At 43.8% G+C, this 19939-nt stretch overlaps 3 protein-coding genes across 3 annotated transcripts; 2 read left to right on the forward strand and 1 right to left on the reverse strand.

Annotated features, from left to right (window-relative positions):
• Positions 1–9: 9 nt before the first annotated feature.
• mymk (myomaker, myoblast fusion factor) lies at positions 10–2138 on the forward strand (the record flags this gene model as incomplete). The annotated part of the gene is made up of 6 exons (XM_083672903.1): positions 10–144; positions 500–614; positions 895–1043; positions 1203–1319; positions 1437–1574; positions 1935–2138. The coding sequence occupies 6 exons, from the start codon at positions 10–12 to the stop codon at positions 2136–2138; spliced, it is 858 nt and encodes a 285-aa protein (XP_083529029.1).
• Positions 2139–4768: 2630 nt separating this feature from the next.
• Positions 4769–11276, reverse strand: LOC310806949 (tetratricopeptide repeat protein 16-like; the record flags this gene model as incomplete). The annotated part of the gene is made up of 13 exons (XM_083673229.1): positions 4769–4936; positions 5188–5332; positions 5554–5690; positions 6008–6173; positions 6466–6607; positions 7025–7305; positions 7663–7877; positions 8529–8658; positions 8936–9036; positions 9656–9799; positions 9978–10068; positions 10206–10393; positions 11241–11276. 13 exons carry the CDS (start codon positions 11274–11276, stop codon positions 4769–4771), a joined length of 1944 nt encoding a protein of 647 aa, XP_083529355.1.
• Positions 11277–11767: 491 nt separating this feature from the next.
• slc2a8 (solute carrier family 2 member 8) lies at positions 11768–19720 on the forward strand. Its single transcript, XM_083673135.1, has 10 exons — positions 11768–12119; positions 12436–12598; positions 12688–12894; positions 13095–13194; positions 13802–14013; positions 15912–16061; positions 16258–16366; positions 16742–16909; positions 17041–17186; positions 17524–19720. The coding sequence occupies exons 1-10, from the start codon at positions 12028–12030 to the stop codon at positions 17668–17670; spliced, it is 1494 nt and encodes a 497-aa protein (XP_083529261.1). The 5' UTR covers positions 11768–12027; the 3' UTR covers positions 17671–19720.
• The last annotated feature ends 219 nt before the right edge of the window (positions 19721–19939 follow it).

A 19939-nucleotide genomic window follows, 5' to 3' on the forward strand; every position in this document is an offset into this window, starting at 1 on the left:
TTAGCCACCATGGGTGCCTTTATTGCCAAGATGCTGCTGCCCACCGTGAGCAGCCTGGTGTTCCTACCCGTGGCCAGTGTGGCCACCAAGAGAGGCTTCCACATGGAGGCCATGGTCTACTTCTTCACCACGTTCTTCACCGCGGTAAGGAACCACGATCCGGGCGCGATGATATACCGTATGTGGAAGAGACTGCTTGTGACTTGGGACTTTTGCATGTTTGCTTGAGAGATGGTACAGGAATGAAGATGATAGTACATAGTTCCATCTGTCATGTGCCACAACGGGATTCATTGTCATAGATATGATGATGATGTTATGAGCCCAAATGTTGGTCGCTACTTTTTTTTTCTTTTCTTTTTTTTTCGTTGTGCATGCACCATGTTTAACCTACCATTCAGGTTGGTGTTCAGGGATTGTTTAAAAAAAAATAAAAAAAATAATCACACCTATAGCAATACCGTTGTACTTGAAACTCACAGGATGTGTTTAATCCTAGATTTACCATGCGTGTGATGGGCCTGGCCTCTCCATCCTGTGTTTCATGAAGTATGAGATCCTGGAGTACTTCACTGTGTACGGCACAGCTCTCTCTATGTGGGTCACACTGATAGGTGAGTGTAAATAACATGCTCTACCATGACAGTGAAAATGGCCGATGTTCTCAGTATGTTCAGAGGCAGTGAGATCTGCATTCAGTATCAAGGAACAGTTGTTGAAAGCATGTGCTGTGTCTGTCTCTCACATACTGCATGCTCAAACACGCTCTCTCTTTCTCTCACACAGACACATAGACATACACACACACACACACACACACACACACACACACACACACACTATTTCTCTCTCTTGTAGACACACACTTACACCCTTTCTCTTCATTTATACTAGCTTTAGGAGATTTTGATGAGCCAAAGCGATCAACTCTGACCATGTTTGGGGTTTTGACCACTGCTGTGAGGATCTACCAGGATCGCTGGGGCTACGGGATCTATGGCGGACCCATTGGGACTGCCGTGCTGATGATCACTGTCAAATGGGTGTGTGAGGCCAACTTACATGAATGTTTGTCAGACTCTGAATATCTCAAGTCCCTAAATGTATACAGAATGGCCCAGCTGCTTCGCACTGAATATCTCTTCAACTGAACCTTTTGCGTTAAAACATTTTTTTAAACCCATTTGCGTATCATATTTCAGTTACAGAAAATGAAGGAGAATAGAGGCCTCTACCCAGAGAAGAGCGTATACACTCAACAGGTGGGACCAGGATGCTGCTTTGGTGCCCTGGCTCTGATGCTCCGATTCTACTTTGAGGTACACACACATCTCCATCTCTTTCAACCCGTACTGCACAGTCCTGCTACATCATCATAAAAAAGCAACTGAAGGATGCAAACTAATGCTAACGTTGTATCTGTGATACCCTTGCAGGAGTGGGACTACGCCTATGTCCACAGTTTCTACCACCTGTCTCTGGCTGTGTCCTTTGTGCTGCTGCTGCCCAAGAAGAACCGCTATGCAGGGACGGGGAGCGCCGCCAAGCTAAGCTGCTGGACCCTCTGCTGCTGTGTAGGAAACCCTTTTTTTACCTCAACAAGGCAGGAGAGGTGGTCAACCCTCACAGGGTTGAAGTGCTGTAAATATATTGCATACAAGTAGACAGGAAATAGAATGACAGCTAAGCGGTTAGACTGCGCCCTCAACAGATAATATTGATTATAAAGCGACAACAGGAACTATAGGGGTACTTGTATTCAAGTTGCCATGCCCTTAAACAAACATATTGTATAACAGGTTGCTGTATTGCCATTAAGACGGAACACATACTGTACTGTACTATTTCTTTCAACCAAAACATTCATTGTTTCTCATATCAGACATATCTCCATACTCCGACTTAACTTTATTCACTCTCTCATTCACTATCAGACGATCTCACCTGGAACTGTGAAGGATAAGACCAAGAAGAAGACACCGAAGAAAGCGTCTAAGACCATTTGGACCGTTCCCACTGAGCGGCCATGGATACGGGCCTGCAGCACCCCCACCCTCCCCCTGTACAACCCCCCGACGACGCCTGTTCACAAAGGGCTGGACATCAGCAAGCTCAAAGAGCTGAACGGATGGAAGTGAACTCACAGGACCGCCAAACGTTTGATGTTTTATGTTGCTCTGAGTGAGTGATGTACAGAGAGAGAGAAACACAGAGAGATGTCATACAGGGACACAGGCATCATTTGCAAAGTCTTGCCCTTGTGTCCTCAAGGACCCCCAAGAACATGGCTGTTGCCCCCTCAGCCTGTGTAGAAAACAGGACAGCAGCGCACTACCTCAACACACAGAGAGACGGTTACTGAGTCAAGCCAGTAAACTGACTGGAAAAATGTGTGAGTAGCACAAACCGGCAGACATTTTATCTCTCCAAGATGAATAAATTGTCTTTCAAACGTTTCTCAGGAGGGACCTTTCGTCTGCTTCTCTCAGAGAAAGGAACTATGCAGTTAAATTCGCTTATGAAAATTACAAGATTGTAAAAGCACATTTTACTCTCTTTATATATCCCTGTGGTGCCAAACATGTCATCTGGTGCATCAGACTTTTTGAGTGCAGCAGATTCCAGTCCAGACGCTGGGCTGTAAAGCCATTGCAGGGCTTTTATAAGGTTCTGCAGGAGCAGGTGTAGATATGTGTGTTTATTCCAGAGCACTGACCAAGCAACTTTGACTATGCTCCCTACTAGTTCGCCTCTCGCTCTATTTAACCGTTTTGGTTATTAACAAGATAATGTATATAATGTTTATTTATTGCCATGGGAAGGGTTTTATTTAATCGGGATGGTTTCATTGTCATGTTATCTTTTTTACAAATGATTATTAAAAAAAGAAAATGTTTTATTTGTCATCATTTTATCTGTATGCATCCTTGTTTTAAGGTGGACTTCAGGAGACAGTGACAAAGTTCTGTTACTGTTAAAGAACTATCGAGGTAATTTTCATCAGACACATTCCTTTTACAGAACCATTGACACACCATGACTGGCACATACTTAAGTCAAACAGCACTAATCCACTTCCAGCCCTGCTCACCATAAAATTGCAAGAATCCAATTTTCATTTTGAGGACCAGCGGTGTGCGTTCGCTGCACGTCACCTGCTCCGAACACTACCCAAAGATTACAAACGTGTTCTGCATGTCTTAGACAAAACAGTCTCCAACCAAACGTGAATGAAACTCCCATCCACAAAGATTTTTTTGACTGGGGTCCAAGCCGCCAGCTCCTGTGCCCAGAGAAAGGTGTTTTTGTCTGGGGTAGAACCTGGCGGCCACTGGCCCTCCTGGCTGCATTTCCCATTCCTGACAGGACGGTAACCTGAAACTTTTATTACGCGGGTGTGAAACACTTTTCAGCTCCTTTACGACCACTGTCTGTCCCAGACCACTTTGTTCAGGGGCTGCGGCCCACACACACTGTCTGAGGGAGCTGAACCAAGCCCCATCCCCACTGAGACACATTGTGCGGTGGGGCTCTCCAAATGGAGCGACAATGTCAACACAATAACTGGTGATTGACAACAGTCTGACTATGGTCTCTGTGGTCGTCTGCACCTACATACCAAGGGGTGTTTAAATACAATAACACTGTACAATCAGAAAAGATCCCACCTCCTATACCACTGAGAGAGTACCTTCTCCAATATTCCATTCTCTGTCTATGCAACTGCACTCAATAAAGTCTTATATAGGCAAAGGAGAGCTTATGGAGACTTGGCACACATACAAATATGTATTCATTCCAGTCACACATTTATACAAATGAAGTACTGCACAGTGTAATTCAGTATGTGTTGTAATTAAGCAGTGCAGTAGGTGGTATGGAGTGCAAGTCCAGGTCATCAGTTGCTACTGGGGTGTTTTCTACAGTGAGCGTCATAATCCTCTCTCTCTCTCTATCAGCTGTTACTACAGCTGCTGTCAATACAGGGAGGGGCAGCTGCCTCACTCAAAACAACCCTACACTCTACCAAACTATCTCTCTGTCTACACTCAGTCTTCTGTACGGTATTTACTTCTTTTTTATCTGCGTCCACAGCCCAAATCTCTACTCTGTCACTTCCCAATGTGCACTACTCACAAATTGAATATGCACAATGAATATGAACTCAATACATTTATCTCAATATGTATTTATTCGTAATGGCATACTATATACATTGTCATTCTATATTTACAAGCTAAATTGTCTATTCAATCGATCTATATAACATATCTATATTAATAACGGCCAATGGCACAAGCATGTTACTCTTCCAGAACATTCCTACACTATCAAGCCATCTACAGTAGCTGACATGTCATTGAATTGCCTCCACCTAACAACCCATCCTCCCCCATGAACTTACATTCTTCGCTTGTCCCATTGCAAAGATTCCTATAATATAAGGCAAATCCCCATAAGAAACGCCTGTCCAGTATTTTGTGCCTTTATTCTCAAGGCTAATGGATCAGGATAATCAATATTGAATTTCGATAAGGTACCCCTCAAATTGACATACTATTATTGACTATATATTGACATACGTCTAAGGAAAATTGTGTCTCTACTGACACCTGTTGGATGTGAGAGCAACACTGTACCATTGTACCACCTCGAGCTACTACAGTCCCACAGACTCCCTCTACTGGGAGTGCTGTCTTGACAGAGTGGACCAGTGGAACGACACTTCAACCATGCCCTTCTAAAAGTAAAAGCCCTGTGTCAATGCTCATGTGGAATTCACTCCCAACCCCCCAAACTTCCTCCAGTGGTAGGGCCTCTCCTCAGAGCCCAGGGCAGACTGATCCTGTTCCGCTGCACGGGCGGGGACCAGACGTGGCCCGTCGTACCGTAGAGGCTGCCGCCGCTGGAGGGCCAATCGCACTGCTCGCTTCACCTGGCACAGCCAACACAGGAAGTGCACCTCGGGTCAGAATGAGAGGGCACACCCACCCTCAACGGGTGGAGGAACAAACTAAACAACCGTGATCAATGGTGAGTGGGAAGCATGAGGGAGCGTTTTATGGGACCTCATGAATAAGGGTATGGAAAGAGAGAAGTCGGAGCTAAATGGCTTTATTGAGCAGCTGCACTGGAGGGTGGCTGTGGCTGTCCCGGTGTCTGATGACGGTCATCCTGGTCTCGTACCTGCTGGTTGCCCCGAGCAATCTCCTTGTACAGCTCCCGCTGGGCCACGCAGGGTTTAAGCTCCTCCCCTGGGTCAGACGGGTCCTCTGATTGGCTGTCCGACTGGCTGTCTGTGTCCTGTTTTAAGGCCATCATGTCAAGGCCACTACAGAGCCTGGGGGAAACAGATTTCATTTTGAAATGAACCATTTTTTCCTTTTTCCACCATTTTTTCAATTTTCATTGAAAATAAATCATCTATATTTATCAAGGTTAGTCTCACTATTTTGGGTCCGGCAGGATGCTTCCTCTGTGTAGGTGTAACCTCCACTTTGACCAATTTATTTTGCCGTTCCAGTGAGTAACTGCTAACTGCTACCTGCTAACCTTAGCTCAGCGGAGGCGGAGTGTTTGCAGGCCTCGATGCTGTCCATCAGCTGGGCTCTGACCATCCTGGCCGTCTCACTGGACATCACATCAGACATGAAGCAGCCTGGGAACAAACTCAGTAGCAGAGGGACCATCTACACAGACAGAGACTCAGCAGTCACTCACTGGTTCAACGTTCTGCACCGGTTTGTCTTATTATTGCAGTTGAAAAGGCTTGGATAAAAGAAAGCATAAAACACTACGATAAAACAAAACATTTTGTGGTGATTTTTTTTGTTTACAAATCAGCACTGGAAAGAAGAAGTGAGATCTTTGCATTGGTGTAACAGCTTATCAAAGTTGAGAAGTGTATACGTTTATACTATCTGACCAACAGTGTTTTTTTTACACACTCAGGTTGACACTATGGGTAGAATGGCAGTGTGAGAGAGGAGGCATTAAAAGGGCCTACCTGATCATTACTGGGGTCTAGGATGAGGGTAGTGATGGCATCCTGCTTGGCCCCCTCCACATCGGGCACTTTGCGACGGGCTTGGGCTCTGTTCTCATAATACTGACTCACTCCAGGGTTGTACTTGATGGCCACAGAGAACTTGTTAGCTGCCTCTTGGTACTTTCTATGATGATGACGATAAAAAAGCAGCAATGTAGCAAGCTAGGAGAGGTACATGGACCCTATCGTTGTTCCTGATCCTGTATGCTGGCTAAGGAGTGTTCCCACAGTCACAGTGTTCCTAATACGGTTATTCCTGTGAGATGGAATGTTTGCACCTGTAGCACAGTTTTCTGCCCATTCTAGACATGCTACACTGAATAAGAAAACACAGAGGTGAGTTGGGGTAAACAGTCCTAGATATGTCTGTCTGTCTGCCTCCCTGTCTGTCTGTATGGAGTCTGACTGAGACTGACCGGTCCTGGTAGCTGTGGTTGCCCAGGGTACTGTTGATGACGGCCAGACGGACCCAGATGGCCTGGTCATCAGGAGTCATCTCCTCTGCCTGCTGGTAGTCCGCCAGGGCAAACTCCCACTCGCCCTGCTTGAAGAAACAGTCTGCACAACCCACAACCATCACTGCTACGGTCAGGCATCAGACGCCCTTCTTACATTGGGAGAAGTTTGATGGCCGATGGTAATGGATACAAACTCTGGCTTTATGCATTGATGAGTTATAGGTCTACGAGGTGAAATCGCATCTCCAGTCACTTCAATGACCCCGTCTACCGCTCTTTGATCTCTAGCCACTACTGCCCTCCATCGATATAACATTTCACACACTCTTGTCATTTCACATATAGAGCCTGAGTTAGCACCTGTATCGCTGTGAGGCTATTTAACATAAAAGGAAGAGGGAACAAAAAAAGGAAACATCTGGCCTACGACCTCACCTCACCTAAACCAAACTCCCCTCCCTCCCTCGCTCCCCTTCCTCCTGCCCCCTCAAACATACCTCCCTATCCCTCCTCTCACCTCCTCTGTTGATGTAGAGCCCGCTCTCCTCTTTCTGTTCCTGTATGGCCTTGGTGAGCAGCGTGGTCGCCTCGGCGTAGAAGCGGCGGGAGAAGCACTGGACGGCAAAGTCGTTGTAGGTGAGCACCAGCTGGGCCTGAGCATCCTCCTGCAGCGTCCTCATCACATCCTCCTGGCTGTCTCTGCTCTGCCCCTGCCCTCCAGCCTCACTCAGCTCCACAGCCAGGACCAGGTCTTCTATGGCAGCAGTGAAGTCTTTCAGCCGGCGGTACAGAATCCCCCTGACGGTGCACATACAGCCCAGTCACATACTAGTCAATTGAGCTCATAACAAGCAAAAACTGTCAGGGCGCTCATCCAAACTCCTCATTAGTTTGCGATAGTCATCTGATGGCAGGATTGGATGATTTGAATTAGAATTCTGTGGGTGTGCTTTCATGGGTCACCGTAATTGGGCTGATGTACCTATTCATTAAATGCATCTATTCATTGGTAGAGGAGAGTCGTCTGACAGGTAGTCAACCAGGCGGCATACTGTACTGTATATCAGCTAAAACACAGGCCTAATCAACCTCCATGGCATACAGCATCTGAATCAATAGAGGTAAGATACATGGTAAGCTATACGATACAATCACCTGAAGAGGTAGTCCTGCCCCCTCTCAGGGCAGTACTGCAGGGCAGTGTTGATCTTGGACAGAGCCTCTGGGAGCTCGCCTGCCAGTGCCCTGCTCACGGCCAGCTGCTTGGCCCTCTCACTGGCCTCCTCCAGCTGACCCAGCAGGCCCCGCGCCTCCGGACTCTCTGGGTTCAGAGACAGGGCTGACTTCACATCATGATAGCACAGCGTTGCCTGCAGAGAAATGTAGCCGTTATTGTGATTACAATCACTGAGAATGTTTATAGTGGTTGAACGGGCATAAAGTGGTCGAACAGGCATAAAGTGGTTGAACGGGCATAAAGTGATGATGGTCGTCAACGCTGTTGAGAAAGTCACTATTTGTTCTGAGTCAAGGATTTGGGTTAAAGTTAGGGTTAGAAGTTCAAATTGAATTTGAGGTTAGAAAGCACAGCATATCTCTGTCCTTTCTAGTAGGCTTGGGCCTGTAGTAGAATTCTCAAACCGGTATACCTTCCCTCCAAAATACCCCGGTATAACGGTAATACCTTTAAGCACTTTCAATATGACTCGAAGGGAAAATAGTTTCTCTCTCTGGCCATCGTTACCAGTCCAAAAGTCAGGTTCATGACCTCCTCCACCCCTTGGCCTCAAACAATTTATTGATCATGCCTTGTGATGCTTGTGTGAAAGTTTAATTTGAACAATGTTTATGAAACAAATGTTGGTGGGTAATAATAATAATGACAAAATAGAGGTGGAGACGGTATGGACAGTATTGACAGAAACAAACCGGTATAAACTTAAACCCTTTATTCACCCGGTAATACCGTATACCTGCCCAACCCTACTTTCTAGTATGGCCATATAGTCCATTTTTCTGACCTGCTTGAGCTGCTGGTAGAGCCGAGCTCTCAGGGTGAACAGATCTGCCGTCTGGGAGTCAGCGTCCAGCCACTGACTGACCAGCTGGAGACAGTCACTGTAGCGCCCCAGCGCCGTCAGGCACGCAAAACTGCAGCAGCATCAAACGTTGTAGATATAAGTACACTCATAGATCACTAGTACCACCTGCTGGCTATGCAAGGAGCCTGTCTATGGAGCTGGTGGTGGTGGTGGTGGTGGTCTTGGGAGTCAAAGAATCTCTCATGAAGGCCCAAGGCAGATAACATTTGCATTGCCAAAATGTGTAAAAACACATATTTGTCTTTTGTTGGTTACCCAGTGAGTATCTGCTGAATTTCAATTGATCAGTGGCATCATTTTCAAGTCATCTAAGATCACGCACATACCTTCGCATATGATACGATTTGCAGTGAGGCTTTAGCTCTATAGCTTTGGCGAAAGACTCCAGTGCATCCAGGAACATCCCCTGGTCATACAAACACTGGCCCTGTGGTCAAAATGGCGATTGGAGAAAATTCACTTAGAACACTTTGTAAAAGACAGGAAACAGATACTGAAACAACACTTTGTAAATGGAACAGTAAAAGACAATGAACAGGAACAGAAACAACACTTTGTAAAGACAGGGCTCCATACCTTTTCAAGTGAATGCAATTGTGCAATAGGCTTGATTCACTGTGTTGAAGGCTATCCTCCCTATACAGAGTAAAGCACTTTGGGTGTCTACAAGAGCGCTATATAAAACCAATCAATTAAATCAATCAATGATCATACCAACATGATCAGACTGTGTGTCCCCCCCCCCAACTGACTATACCCCCACCCCCCCTCCTGTTCAGTGACACCCACCAGTGTCATTGCACTCTGCACTTTACACTCACCACTGACATTGCACTGCTGCTAATAATAATTCCTGCTGCTACATTCATTTATATTATTATTGTTTTTATTATTACTTAAATTGTGGTAAAATTGTTTTTATTACATTCTATTGTTGTTGTTGTGGATGTTGAGAGCTGCTCTGCCCAAGGCTTTTCGGTTTTTTTCATGTGTGTACTAGTATTCAATGTAATGACAAATAAACAAAACTTCAACTTCAACCTTACCTGGAGGTAATAGATGAAGGCCAGGCGGCTGTGGAAGGCCTTAGCCTCAGGCTCCAGGAGACAAGCATATCTGTAACTGACGGCTGCAGACTGGAAGTCACACATCTGTAGGTATGCCTCTGCCTGGCTCACATACAGCTGTGTCTGGAACACAGGAACACATGGTAATCTCTGACCTCACCAGCAGGGATAATAACATCAACATTTCAGTCAATCATTTGACACACTTCTGTACTCTCTTTCAAGACAAGTATCTGCTGGTCCACCAGAAGACAATCACAGTCATCTAAAAATGACTGTCAATGTAGGCTTTACTCTGTACCTGTTTTGGCTGAAGATTGATGGCTTTGGAGAAGCAAGTCACAGCCTTTTCAAACTGTGAGTCGGTCATTGCCTCTTCTCCATTTGCATAGCTGTAAGATGATCATGACTCTATAAATTGCATTGCAAACTCCTCTCAAGAGATTTCTGTTTTCAGTTCTAAAACACATTGCCATATGTCATATTATGGTAATGAAAAACACTAAAGAGGAGTTATTATCAGACTCACTGTTCAAAAGCCTTGTTTGTAATTATGAGATCAGCTCGCAGATCCGGTCGGTCCCGTTTCACCCCTGGTGACAAGAAGATGCTGCTGGAGCCAAACATCTGACTGAGGACACGTTTCCGCCGAGCCTCCACCAGCTCTTCCTCCGTTACGGCGGTGGGGAACAAAGCCCGGTCGTCTGCTAGGTGGAACTTCAACAGAACATTTATTATAACTTATAGCAAAGCCTCTTTCAAGATGCAACATCTGTGGTTACAGCTACAGTTTGTTGTAGGGTCGTAGAAATGTGTGTGTGTGTGTGTGTGTGTGTGTGTGTGTGTATGTATATATATATATATATATATATATATATATATACATACACACACACACACACACACACACACACATACATATATATATATATATATATATATATATATACACACACACTCATCGAACACTTTATTAGGAACACCTGTACACCTTCTCATGGTGGAGGTGGTCTAATGGTGTGGGGAATGTTTTCTTGGCACACTTTGGGCCTGTCAATACCAATCAATCATCGCTTGAATGCCACAGCCTATTTGAGTATTGTTGCTGACCATGTGCATCCCTTCATGGCCACAATTGACCCATCTTCTAATGGCTACTTCCAGCATGATAATGCACCATGTCACATAGCAAAAGTCGTCTCAAACTGGTTTCATGAACATGACAATGAGTTCAGTGGTGCTCAGTGGCCTTCCCAGTCACCGGATCTGAATCCAATAGAACACCTTTAGTTATGTGGATGTGGTAGAACGGGAGATTCACAGCTTGCACCAGAAAAATCTGCAGGAATCTGCAGGAATTGCGTGATGCAATTATGTCATCATGGACCAGAATCTCAAAGAAATGTTTCTTGAGGAAACAATGCCACGAAGAATTGAAGCTGTTTTGAGAGCAAAGGGAGGCCCTACCCAGTATTAGTATAGTGTTCCTAATAAAGTGGTCAGTGAGTGTATATACACATATATCAGGTGTGTGAAAACAGCGACAACGTGGAATGTAGCTGACCTTTTGCTGGTCGTCCATCCTCACAGGAATATTCATGCTTGCTGCTGCTTCTCAGCCTAGCGAGCTAAAGATAACTCGAGGGCATGAACTATTTTAGTCCTCATCATATTCACGTTCACATTACAATAATTACAAGCTAGACAACTACACATGTATTTCCATGTAAATTAAGAGGGCTGGCTGGTTGTGCAAAAAGTTTTTCAGTGTTGAGTTGATGCGATGTAACCAAGGGAACGATAGCCACGCCCATTTACACGCATATTTTTCCACATTTATACAATTAACAACCCCAATTAACCCCTCCCCCCCATTATCACCATGCAGAAATCTGATTCAAAACAACAGGCCATCTCTGATTACAAGATCCCGATTCCTGCAATACACTACACAAGATATAATCTGCGCAGGCATGCACAGAAGTTATGCATGGAACGCACTCAAAAGACTTTTACTTTGAAAAACGAATCAGGAAATCATAACTAGCACGCAAATCAGCTGACAGCTATGAATACATCTGACCAAAATGTTGACAAGGCTAATGTGGCCAGTGAGCAACATTGAACACAGAAATATGCTGCTTTGACTGTCTAGGATACAGCGAATTGTAACATATTCGCTCCTACAATTGACTTGAGTTGAGTTGAAAGTTTGTTGGGAGTTCTTGTTATCCCGCAAGCTTTTGTTTTCGTACGAGCTTCTATCGCTGGCTGTCAGGCGGGCTCGATTCATTCATGGTCATTGACATGGTCCTCTGTTTGTCAAGTAACTGCGAACAGGAGGACTGAACATGGAGATCCAAAATGAGACTAGACGATTGCTGGATACAGAAGATGGTGAGGAAGACACTGGAGTGAGGTCTGAGCAGGAGACATACCTTGAGTGAGTTTGTGTTTATTAGTAAACATTATGTGTATTGTGCAAGAGAAGTGTTACACTCGTTATGTCATGTCATTTATCCACATATGAAGCCTTCTTATTATTGTTAATACACAAGTTGATTTTCTCGACACTTTCTATCACTGGATGTTCTACCAGTGCTGCCTGTGTTCCCATTTTCTAGTCTGCCTCCCATTTGTTGTGTGTTCTCTTTCTGCTTTGAAATACTGTGTTTCACTGTTGACACTGGCTTATAGATAAAGATAGAGTTTTTGCCAGAGACCTTGACTTTTGACCCTGTCTTTCTGTCTTTCAACAGTAAAGTGAAGAATGGGAAGTTGTACCTGGCCACATTTGCAGCTGTTTTGGGTCCCCTGAGTTTTGGCTTTGTGTTGGGGTACAGTTCTCCTGCCATCCCAGAGCTAAGCAAAATCACTGACCCACGCATACGACTGGACGCTGACCAGGCCTCGTGGTTTGGGGTATGATGTTATTCTTGCTATCATGGTTTGTTGATGAAATTGATTGTAGTTCCTCCAAAATGTAACTTTCTTTCTTCTTTGTTTTGCAGTCTATTGTAACAATAGGAGCGGCTGTAGGAGGTCTCCTGGGTGGTTGGATGGTAGACAAGGCCGGGAGGAAGCTGAGTCTTATGTTCTGTTCTATACCTTTCATCTTTGGTTTTACTATCATCATTGCTGCTCAGAATGTGTGGATGCTGTACCTTGGGAGGGTACTCACTGGCCTGGCAAGTGGGGTCACATCACTTGTGGTCCCAGTAAGTACTATTGTATTAGACATCCTCTGGTAAAGATGTTACAGTGTCCTCCTGTGCATCAAATCTTATGTTTTTTCTATTCCCCACATAGGCTACTTATCATACGTGTATCAAATGTTTAGCCTCCAATATCTATCCTGCTGTCCTGGCTCTCTTTGTGACTGCTGACTGTTTTACCCTCTCAATCCTATTTTTCTTAGCTGTATATCGCAGAGATGGCACATGAGAGAGTCCGTGGAACAATAGGCTCCTGTGTTCAACTCATGGTGGTCACAGGAATCATGGGAGCATATATAGCAGGTACTGTGTAGTAGCTGTCAATTTGTTAATAACATTTGGGATTTTGTGTGTTGCAACTTTATGAGATTGAATTTCATGGCTTACTTTTCATGGCTCATTGAGGGTTTTTCAGCACTACACAACTTTATGACAACAACCATTGCAGTCAGGTGGTAGAAGCAGTCCCTTCAGTTGCATGTATGGTTTGCTGATTCAGACTTTGGCTCTTGACCCACACGATCAAAGACAAGGTCCCGAATTGAGTTTTCCTATGGTCAACCAAACCTTGATGATCATGTGATGTGATCATCACCCGGCATGATCAAAACTCCTCCCTTCTAACTGAGACAACTCTCTCATTTGTGCTGGCCGCACAAACCACTGCTATGTCTAATCTAGTTACCAACATGCCATGCGTGTTTCTCCATTAACTTTGCTCAATAGAGGCTTCAGTACTATTGCAGGCTAGGTAGTCTTATGATGCAGGGAATGGCCATTGCCCAGGAATGCTGTAAAGCAGAGAGGTTGCTCTTTGCACCATTGTTGTAGGTGTGCTAGTGTACCTAGGGCTGTTGTGCTGTAATATTCTCCCTACTTTGTCCTACTCTGCCCCCCCCCCCCCCTCCAGGGCTATTTCTGGACTGGCGCTGGTTGGCAATTTGCTGCTCACTCCCCCCCGCCCTGATGATGGTCTTCATGTGCTTCATGCCGGAGACCCCCAGGTTCCTGCTGTCGCAGGGGAAGAGGCGGGAGGCGGAGGAGGCACTGCGGTTCCTGAGGGGACCAGACGCCCCTGCCGAGTGGGAGTGCGCCCGTATTGAGGACACTTCTGACGAGCAGGTGAGAGAACTATCAGTGACACTGATGGATGGTGTTGTCCCATCTAAGGGACAAAGAGATGTATTGTAAGGTCATGTTCAGATACGGGAAGGGAAAGAAATAAAAATAGCTGGACCCCTTAGCTAGCCCTGGTTGAGTGAGGATATTCAGGTCAGAAGCAGGACATACAGTCATGAGAAAAAGTTAGGACACCCCCCAAAATATTAAGTTATTCTCTTAAAAATATGGACATATCAATATGTTATCTTCTTTCTAACAATGTCTATAGATAAAGGGGATGTAATTGAACAAAAAACTATGACAATGTAACTTTGTAATCATTTATTTAACGATAAATTAACAATAATGCCAATTCCTACTGAGGAAAAAGTTAGGACACCCTATGCCCTAATAGCTAGTATTGCCCCCCTTGGCTGAAATAACCTCAATTAGACGTTTCTTATAACTGTCTACAGGTCTCTGACATCAATTGGGAGAAAGTTTTTCCCACTCCTCCTTGCAGAATTCTTTCAGCTGTGTGATGTTCGAGGGGTGTCTTGCATGCACAGCCAGTTTCAAATCAATCCACAGCATCTCAATAAGATTAAGATCCGGGCTTTGACTTGACCATTCCAGAACTCTCAATTTATTTTTCTTGAGTCATTCCTTGGTAGATTTACTGGAATGTTTTGGGTCATTGTCATGTTGCATGGTCCACATCTGCTTCAGCTTCAACTTTCGAACAGATGGTCTCACATTTTCCTCAAGCACCCTCTGATACAATACAAAATTCATAGTGGATTCTATGATGGTGAGCTGACCAGGCCCTGCTGCAGAAAAGCAGCCCCAAACCATGACATTTCCACCCCCATGCTTCACAGTTGGTATGAGGTTCTTGTTCTCAAATGCTGTCTTGGTTTTGCGCCAAACATGTCTACTCTTACTGTGCCCAAATAGTTCAACTTTGGATTCATCTGTCCAAAGCACATTGTTCCAGAAGTTCTGGTCTTTCTCTAGGTGTTCTCTGGCAAACTTTAGTCTTGCCCTGATGTTTTTTTTTGACAGCAGGGGTTTCCTCCTTGCACACCTCCCATGTAATGCAAACTTGTTCAGTCTCTTTCTTATGGTGGATGCATGTACTTTGACATCAATTGTGGCAAGAGATACCTGTAGGTCTCGTGATGACATTCTGGGATTGTTGGAGACTTCTTTAAGCATCTTTCGGTCAGCTCTTAGGCTGAACTTGCTTGGGCGGCCTGACCTGGCCATGTTGGTGGTGGTTTTAAATGTTCTCCACTTGTAAATTATTTTCCGGACAGTGGAATGGCCAATTTCGAATAGTTTGGAGATCTTTTTATATCCCTTCCCAGACTCATATGCATCTACAATTTTTCTTCTGAAGGCCTCAGAGAGCTCTTTTGATCTCGCCATGGTGATGCAACTCACTTCAACAATCAAGAGCAAACCAAACTAAATATCTGAGGTTTAAATAGGACAGGCTCCTCCAAAATCCTCTGTAACGATGTTCTAATCATTTGCACCTGATGTGGTGCTCTTTATTATAATTTTAGGCATTTTAAGTGGAACTAAATGTAGGGGTGTCCTAACTTTTTCCTCACAAGAAGATTGCATTTCTATTAATTACATTTTACCAATAATTTTTTAAATAATTTGTTTCAGTTGTATTTGTTTAGTTATATTACCTCAATTTTTCAATATTGTTCAAATGAATATCAAATGTCCATATGTTTGAATATGTTGAAGAAGACAAAGGTTTTCATAGGGTGTCCTAATTTTTTCTCATGACTGTAGATATTCTTAATAAGAAAGAGTGGCATGCTGACACATCTGATCCCTGTTAATGGGGCGTACTGTAGGATACTGTTTTTGGTGATGAATGTGTGTTTTGTGTTAACCAGCGGGGTAGTTTACGGCTGGCTGACCTTAAGGACCCTGGGGTGTACAAGCCCCTGGGAGTGGGCATCATGCTGATGCTCTTCCAGCAGCTCACGGGAATCAACGCCATCATGTTCTATGCTGAGACCATATTTGAGGAGGCCCATTTGAAGGTAGAGAGTATTTCTCTGGCTAGCTTCTGTATATTTTGATGGCTGCAATTACAACAATGACTTTAGAGAGTTTGATTCTTCGTCATTTTTAAATGTTTCCTTGGAGACATTTGTCAAGTGGAGAGTACTTTGTATTAATAGGGTTATGTCAGTGCAGTTGTATGTATTAAAAGAGAGGTTATGTTTCATGTTCCAGAGCAGTGACATTGCTACAGTGATCGTGGCTGCGATCCAGGTCGTTTTCACGGCAGTAGCAGCATTGGTCATGGATCGGGCCGGAAGGAAGGTTCTGCTCATTATCTCAGGTGCTTATTGCTCGCAAGCAAAATGTATGTGTTGGCAAAGTTACTGGGTTTAAGATGAAGCATGAAGGTTTCTTAAGTGGGCTTTATAAGATTTTGAAAGAAATGGGTAGCCCACTCTTTAAATATCAGCTATGGTGAACTGATTAGAAGGCACAAGGCATGGTGAGTGAGTGAAAAGAGTCCTTTGTGGCAAGTCAGAACCAAAGTAAGAGGGGGAGTATTGTCTAGCTTGACATCAGATTATTCCAAAATTGACCCTCTTTCCTACATCGTCTTTGCTTGACCCTTGGTCGTGTTCAAATCTGACTGACATGTTTCTCTCTTTCTCTCTCACTCTCGCTCTCACTCTCGCTCTCTCCCCTTTTCTCCACCAAGGAGTTGCCATGTCTATCAGCACAGCTGTCTTTGGAGTCTACTTCTACTTGTCCAGCCATAATCCGAGTAACCCCACAGTGCCCAGCTTAGTGTTGGATCCCCTTTCCCTGGGGCCTCAGGCTGACCTGGCCTGGCTCGCACTCGGCAGTATGGGGCTCTTCATCACCGGTGCGTTGATGTTGTCTCTGTATCATTAGTACCTCCAGTTATGTTTTACTGAGTGTGGAGGGGTTTTAGCCACTGGTTTGAAATCTATGCATTTCTAAACACATTGTGTGTGTTTGTGTGTGTGTGTGTAGGATTTGCCCTGGGTTGGGGTCCCATCCCCTGGCTGGTTATGTCAGAGATTTTTCCCACTCAAGTCAGGGGATTTGCCAGTGCTGCCTGTGTTCTCACCAACTGGGGCACTGCGTTCATCATCACCAAGACCTTCCAGGACCTCATGGTGAGTTGTACTTTGGGACATCCTGTCAGGAAAGGGAGGGATAAAAGGAGATTGAGAGGGCTTTGCTATGTGAGAGGAAGCCATTTCTACGGTTTGCAGATTTTCAGCTTAGTCACAATGCATACAGTACATGACTTAATGCACATTTTTTTAAATGTTGTTTTATTGCACATCTAAACATTTTAAACACATCTAGTCACTTACCTCTCTGAAAGGCGGTTCATGTTAATGCCAGATTATGTACACAATCAGCTTTCTATTGATTTGATTCTGCTATTGATTGGAAGTATTTTGGGGATTGTTCAAGGTTACAATGTTCCATACAAATGTCTTTTAGGCATTCCTAACCAATGCAGGGACCTTCTGGCTTTTCTCTGGGCTCTGTGCGCTTAATGTCATCTTCACCATCATCTTCGTCCCTGAGACAAAAGGCAAGACTTTGGAGCAGATCCAGGCACGGTTCAAAGGGACTCCAGAACTATAGACTACAATGGTGTCAGACCATAGCCTCAGACTCTTAGCCAACCCCAAGTATAACAGAGGCATCTCATCATGATGCCTTAGTGCATAGTTCTGACATGGCTAAGTACAAATCGTGACATGCCACCTCTTCTCTAGTACAGAATCTGCTCTCTGAACCGAGTTGGACTTTTTGAGCCAATCCCCTTCAACGGTACATTTGAGCAGTTCAATACACATTGCACATAAAGATTCATTGAATATTTATGCTGATTGCACCATAGTTTTGTCAATTTTACTTGCCAATAATGTTTAAATAATGTTTACATCAATATTATGAAATGCACCTGAATTATATGTATATTTTATGAAATAGATCATTTCTTATGTAAATGAGAGGACACAGACACTTAATGGCCAAGGGTTGCCCTTCAAAAGGCAATGTTGCTTTTGGTTTTGAAAAATAATGTTATTGTGTTTGAGTTCATTCATATATTTGGAACTGTCTTCAGAACAAATGGGTTTGGGTGTTATTTGGCTGTTATTCACATTGGTCTACTTGTACGAGTCACTGATACATTTGTTCTACAAGTATGGGTTTTCTTTTGTTTTGTTTTTTTATAAATGTACTATCATCTCTTAAGCTCAATTCCACAACTGACTCCATTGCTATGCAGGTGAAATATTAAAATTGCTTTGCAGCTCACCAAAGATTTAGGACTGTATGGTAAGGTTTTTATATTCTTGACAACCTTCTCTAAGCATGTTGTTTTGATACCTCTGAATTTGTTGTGTAAATTTAACGGGTATGTAGGCCCGCTTGGATTTCTACTTTTTCAAATGTTTTTTGTTCTAGAGTGCCTTGAATATTTTTTAGGAATTAGTAAATCATGCTGCATTTGGCAGCAGGCATGGAGATAGGTTCTCAAATGTGTTTTGCTGTATTGTTTTGATATACACTCACCGGCCACTTTATTAGGTACACCTGTTCAACTGCTAGTTAACGCAAATATCTAATCATCCAATCACATGGCAGCAACTCAATGGATTTAGACATGTTGACACGCTCAAGCGAGCTGCTGAAGTTCAAACCGAGCATCAGAATGGGGAAGAAAGGTGATTTAAGTAACTTTGAACGTGGCGTGGTTGTTGGTTCCAGGCGGGCTGGTCTGAGTATTTCAGAAACTGCTGATCTACTGGGATTTTCACGCACAACCATCGCTAGGGTTTACAGAGAATGGTCCGAAAAAGAAAATATCCAGTAAGCGGCAGTTCTCTGGGCGAACATGCCTTGTTGATGCCAGAGGTCAGAGGAGAATGGCCAGACTGGTTCGAGATGATAAAAAGGCAACAGTAACTCAAATAACCACTCGTATACCAAGGTATGCAGAAAACCATCTCTGAACGCACAACACGTCGAACCTTGAAGCAGATGGGATACAAAAGGGGGTCCAACCCAGTACTAGCAAGATGTACCTAATAAAGTGGCCGGTGAGTGTATGCAGCTTCAACGATATTGATGATTTCATAGTGATTCTCGTAGTTATGCCATGTAGGCCTGCAATATGATATCCACTATCAGTGCCATTGTTGTAGCTTGCAGTATGATATGCACTAAAGTTGAAAGTATTGATGTCATGAAGAATTGCTGTGAAGTGATATGATTCCCATGGTTTCATGTTAATGAAATGTACTTATTTACTTACATTTACTCAATATCTCCTAACCCTTAAATGAGCACTGCTTTATCTCAGATTGTTTAATATTTTTCCTAAACTGGTTGAGCTCTTGTTGACCTGTCTTTTCACTGTTATTGGCATTTACTGTAGGGTTATGCTGTATATCATGTTTAACCTCTCACCATCTCTTTTCACGATTGCGCATTTCCTTTTACTTTGAATGTGAACAAGTTAGAATAGGTTAGAACAGTAGGCCTACTGTTGGGCACGGAAAATAAAAATGAATTTTAATGCACCGTGTATTTTAGCTGACTTGCCCACAAGTCAAAACATTACAGCTCCCTCTAGGGGACTTTCTTATTCCTAATAAAGCCAGCTTGTGATTTTGTCAGTTCATTCAAGTTCAGAGCCTTTAATTGAAAGTCATCATAGCCCATGACTTGTGTGTCTACATACAGTAAAAGAATAAGAAATAGTCTAAAATATCTCATGCATTTTCATTTTCACTCAAAATATTTGGTCCCATGTGAAGAAATTGGAGTCCAAAGATTTAGCTAAGGAAGGGGAAAACTGGTTTATTGATCTAGCAGCCCAGTCGTACCCTGTAAGCACACT

This window comes from Argentina silus (assembly GCF_951799395.1).
Source record: "Argentina silus genome assembly, chromosome: 7".
NCBI classification, from domain to species: domain Eukaryota; kingdom Metazoa; phylum Chordata; class Actinopteri; order Argentiniformes; family Argentinidae; genus Argentina; species Argentina silus.